Source organism: Bidens hawaiensis, unplaced genomic scaffold, assembly GCF_021521415.1.
Source record: "Bidens hawaiensis isolate Kalapana, Puna unplaced genomic scaffold, B.hawaiensis_p1.1 tig00002186_1, whole genome shotgun sequence".
NCBI classification, from domain to species: Eukaryota; Viridiplantae; Streptophyta; class Magnoliopsida; order Asterales; family Asteraceae; genus Bidens; species Bidens hawaiensis.
The window spans coordinates 128177-133669 of NW_027491117.1; the positions used below are offsets into that span (position 1 = coordinate 128177).

At 36.8% G+C, this 5493-nt stretch overlaps 1 protein-coding gene across 1 annotated transcript; it reads left to right on the forward strand.

The window, feature by feature from the left end:
- Window positions 1-895: 895 nt before the first annotated feature.
- On the forward strand, window positions 896-5239 carry LOC143609668 (uncharacterized). The gene is made up of 2 exons (XM_077084363.1): window positions 896-979; window positions 4940-5239. Exons 1-2 carry the CDS (start codon window positions 896-898, stop codon window positions 5237-5239), a joined length of 384 nt encoding a protein of 127 aa, XP_076940478.1.
- The last annotated feature ends 254 nt before the right edge of the window (window positions 5240-5493 follow it).

Below are 5493 nucleotides of genomic sequence, written 5' to 3' on the forward strand. Positions count from 1 at the left end.
GCATAGACTCTTAAAAACCCATAACCATGGAACTTGTAAACATGACTAACAAACTAAAATAAGCAAGATTAATATGTATGAACAAGTTATATAGATGTATATATATCAAGGACACGAAGTCCTCCATGAAGCCTTGCCTTATGGGGTCTGAAACCTCACCGACCGTAATCGAAGAAGTAATTACTAAAGGTAAACAAGGGGTGTATATTATATATATGTTGCACAACCATAAACAAGTATTAATAAGGCTACATAAACTAATTAAGATGAAAGACCAAAATCCTTCAAGAACACTTAAGAAGATAACATTGAATCTTTGATGTTTGAGAGAGTTTTTTTTTTGGAGTTGTAGCAAGGGAAAATGAAGAGGAAATGTGGTGTATATATAGGGTAATGTTGGTGGTCAAATATGGGTGTGAGACACAAGAGTTTTCATGCAAAATGGATCAAGACAAAAACACAAAACAACAAATAAATAAATAAATAAATAAAAATAAAAATAGGATGTTTTCAAGACCCAACAAGTTTGAAACAATATTGTAACATAAATCCATCATTTTGATTATAACATAAGCTTCGGTTTACAAATCGGGTTGGTTTACATAATAAACAAATACAAAAACGAAAACAAACAAGACCCGAAATTGACGAATGTAACACCAGGTATGAGGACCCGTTTGGGCTAGATGAGTTGTTGGGTATTGCGAGGGATAGAGTAAATATTTGTAACATGGGAGAGGCGAAGAAAAATTGTCCAGATGAGGATAGGGAGGAATTGACCAAATTAACAGATGATAGAGAGAAAGAAGAGGAAGAATGAGGGGATTTAGATGCGATTTTGGAGATTGAGGAAGATGATTGGGAGATGCATATAGATCAGGTAGATGAGACTCAGATGGATGAAGTAGAAAGTCAAGAGAATGATTTAGGCAAAGAAGCTACAGCTACCATAGAGGTGGGTATGGTTATTGGAGGAGAGGTAAGTAATTTCTCTGAGTTGGTAAAAGAAGTAATTAAAGGAGAAGGTGTTGACATGGTTAATAAATGAATATGCTTTCAGTCAATATAAAAGGTATAGGGCTAGTCTCCAAAGCTAGGTGGATTAAAGAAATTAAAAGGTTAAAGAAGGGATTTCTTTCTTAGTTATTCAAGAAACTATGACATCATGTTTGTAGAAATTTCAGGTTAGTAATATTTGGGATAACTCTTCGTTTGAATGGAGTTTGTAAATGCGTATGGAAGATCTGGTGGTCTTCTGTGTTTGTGGGATCCGTCTGTGTTCAAATCTGTGGATGTTATCAAAGATAGAAATTTCTTGTTTATTAAAGGAATGGTTGTTGGGTGGGATGAGACTTTTTGTAGCTTGAATATGCGCCTCAAGGTACTAGTGAAAAGAAAGGTTTATGGGATCGAATTGCTAGATTGAAAGAGGTCCACGAGGGGTTATGGTTTTTGATGGGGGATTTTAATGTGGTTAGATTTCCATGTGAAAGGAGAAATTCTTGTTTCAGTCCGGTTTCTGCTAGATATTTTAAGGAAAAATTCCCAAAATAAGTATTTATGAAAACAAAGTTCTTATTTTAGGTATCATTTATAAAAAAATTCCAGAAATAGGTATTATAAACTAGTCGTGATGAATAGTTTGTAGAACCAATTAAAAGTTGTCATGTGTCCTTAAACTAACCATAACAAGCACGTTCAATAATCAATTACTCGTCACGACTAAATAAGTTTCATACCTTGTAATCAACGCCCACGAGTTATTTATAAATCCTTTAGTCGCGACGACTAGTTTACCTGGTTTACATTCCCTACACGAGTAGTTTATTAGTAGTTAACTCGTCGCGACTAGTTTAACCTTATAATCTACTCGTCGCGACTAGTTTAACCTATAATCTATTCGTCGCGACTAAAGAACTTTGGGCGTTGATTACGAGGCATGAAACTTATTTAGTCGTGACAAGTAATTGATTAGTGAACGTGCTCGTTACGGTTAGTTTAAGGACACGTGGCAAGTTCGAATTGGTTTCTACATACTACTCGTCACGACTAGTTTATAATGCCTATTTTTGGAACTTTTACAAATGATACCTAAAAATAGAATTTTGTTTTCATAAATGCTTATTTTGGGAATTTTCCCATATTTTAATGCCTTTATTTTTGACAACTATCTCGCTGAGTACGCTATGAAAGGGGGAAATTTCACGTTTTCTATTGGTAATAAGTTTTGCAAAATTGACATGTTTCTAGTTAGTCAAGGGGTTAGTTATTAATATATGGCCAAATGCAAGAGTCTTGCCAAAGTTCTTATTCGATCACGCACAGCTACTTCTAATTATAAAGGACACTAATTTCCGTCATCGGCCTTTCCGCTTCTTTAATTTGTGGGCTTGAGCGCCAAGATTTGGAGGAAGTGGTTCGATATTCGTGCGAAAACTGGTCTTGAGATGGACCGGCGGATGTGGGTCTAATGAAGAAATTTAAAGTTTTGAGGTCTGAGATTAAAAAATGGTGGGAATTAACCAAAGCGAATGAAGGAGAGACTGAACAGTTATTGAAGACAGAGTTGGAGAAGTTAGAAAAAGAAGCAGAACAAAAGATTTAAATGAGGAAGAAGAGTTGGTTAGGTGGAAATGTTTGAAAGACTTAACTGAATTGACGAATAGAAAATCTAGAGATCTTAAACAAAGGTCGAGGACCCGTTGGGCCTTGCACAAAGATGAAAACTTGACTTTTTTTCACGGTTTCATCAACAACAGGAAATAAAAACTCCATACAAGGCTTAATGGTGGATGGGATTTGGCGAGATAAACCAAAGATTATAAAAAAAGAGGTATTGAGATACTTTAGGGAAAGATTCAAAGAAACAGTGAAGGAGAGGCCGAGATTAACTTGTCAAGGTATTAAAAAACTTTCAGACGCAGAAACGAAGTTCTTAATCAATGAGTTTTCCAAATAGGAAATAAAAGAGGCTGTTTTTTTTTATTGTAAAGGGGGTCGGGCTCCCGGGCCATACGGTTTCACTTTCAGGTTTATTAAAATTTTTGGGATCTATTTTAAGCAGACTTCGAGAAAGTTTTGGCTGAATTTCATTCAACAGGAAGATTCAACAAAGGGGTTAGTTCGTCTTTTATTACTCTGATTCCTAAGTGTCAAGATCCGGTCGGTTTAATTGAGTACAGGCCTATTAATTTGGTGGGGGTGATAAATAAGGTGGTTTCAAAAGTTCTGGCTAGCCGTTTAAAAAAGGTGTTAGGGTCGGTAATTTCTAATACTCAGTCAGCATTTTTACGAGGCAAGGCTATTCTTGATGGGCCTCTGATAGTCAATGAATTAATCTCCTGGGCGAATAAATCAAAGTACAAAGCTTTCTTTCTAAAAGTTGATTTCGAGAAAGCTTATGATAATGTAAATTGGAAATTTTTAATTTCAGTCATGTCTCAAACGGGATTTCCTCCAATATGGTGTGATTGGATTTTTGGAATTTTATCTTCGGCGAGATCGTCGGTGCTCGTTAATGGCTCGCCGACCTTCGAGCTTCAATGTTTCATAGGAATGAGAGAAGGATTTATCCTATATCTCCGTTTTTGTTCCTGATGGTTATGGAAGCTTTATCTAATATGGTGGATAAGGCAATGGTGGAAGGTATTTTGGTGGGTTTCCAAACTCCGAATAGGGGCCGATGGTGTCACGCCTTCTTTATGCGGATGATGCCATGATAATAGGAGAATGGTCTAAAAGGAATTTGGAAAACGTAAACAGAATTCTAATGTGTTTTCATATGTGCTCAGGCCTAAAAATAAATTTTAAAAAATCAAACCTTTATGGTAGTACTGTGACTAGAGCGGAATTAGGTGAGATGGCTGGGGTCATAGGTTGCAAACCTGGGAGGATGCCTTTTATTCACTTAGGCATTCGTGTGGGAGCCAACATAAATAAAATTCATAACTAGAACGGAATTATGGATATTTTAGAGAAAAGACTAGCAGTTTGGAAAGCCCGATCCTTGTCTATCGGAGGTAGGGTTGTTTTAATAAAATTTGTGCTAGAAAGTTTACCGATATACTATTTGTCCATCTTTAAGGCGCCAGTTAAAGTGGTGGAGAACCTTGAAAAGATTATGGAGAGATTCTTATGGGGAGAATCGAATGATGTTTGCAAAATTAATTGGGTGGCCTGGGAGAGGGTGACGCTCCTTATAGATAAGGGTGGTTTAGGCATCTCGAGGCTCAAGGATGTCAATAATTCTTTGTTGACTAAGTGGGGTTGGAGATATAAAACAGAAGATGGGGGCCTATGGAAAAGGGTTGTAGACTCTATTCATAATCAAATAAAGGACGGAGAAGTTGTACCAGGAAACAAAAGGATCTCTAGTGTTTGGTGTAATATTGCCAAATCTATAAATAAGTTAAATTGGGAAGGTAGCAGGTTGGTAGATTTGATAAAAGGAAAGTTAGGAGATGGTCAATAGATGGGTTTTTGGACTGACAATTGGGTTGGTAATATGTGCCTAAAAGAAAATTGTCCAAATCTTTTCAAGTTGGAAAAGAAAAAAAAAAGGAAAGTGAAAGAAAGATTTTGGAGATTGGGTGAAAGTTGTGGTTGGGCGTGGAACTGGTACAGATGCCCAAGCACTACACAAGAATTGACTGAGTGGGAGAAGTGTTTTCATTTGATGAATGCTGCTCCGTGGAGTGAAGGGACAGACTCGTGGGTTTGGCTAGGTGATAAAGAGGGCGAGTTCTCGGTTAGTTCGATTAAAGGTTTAATAACAAAAAATAAAAATATGGGTAATAATTATGTTATGAAGTGGAGTAAATGGGTTCCGGCAAAGTACAACATTCATGCTTGAAGGGCGGAGATGGATAAATTACCTACTAAGGGAGCATTGGGACGAAGAAATACAAGGGTCTCAGACAATATTTGTGTTTTGTGTGAGGTGGAAGGTGAGTCGGTAGACCATATAACAACGGGTTGTGGCGTTGCGGCGGTTGTTTGGGAACACATTAGTCGTTGGTGTAAAGTGCCCCCTATTTATGGGTTTTCGGTTAGAGACTTCTTAGAGCTTCATAAGTCCATCAAGCTTGGAGATTTAGAGAAAGACGCGTTTCATGGGATCATCGTTATAGCTTATTGGAGTATTTGGAAAGCGAGAAATAATAAGGTGTTCAAAGGAATTGAGATTAAAGTGGAAGACATTATTATAGACATAAAATCTCTTGGATTTCTTTGGTTCTAGAATAGGTCTAAGTGTAGATCATAGTTGTCAATAGCGAATAGCGATAAATAGCGACAAGCTACCTATATGCTACGTAGCGAATAGCGGTAAACAGCGACCGCTATTTCGTGTTTAGCGATCAAAGAAACACCAAAACATGCCTAACAAAATGCATATACTTATTAGCAATTATGTTAATGGCCTAATATTCAAGTATTCAACAGAAGATTATTTAGTATAAATGTTTAGAACAAATTTGCATTTTTGCATTCACA

Coding starts and splice junctions, on each gene's coding strand:
- LOC143609668 (XM_077084363.1), top strand. CDS start 896: ATGGATGAAGTAGAAAGTCAAGAGAATGATTTAGGCAAAGAAGCTACA. Junction 980..4,939: donor GTATGGTTATTGGAGGAGAG/GTAAGTAATTTC, acceptor GTTTTGTGTGAG/GTGGAAGGTGAGTCGGTAGA.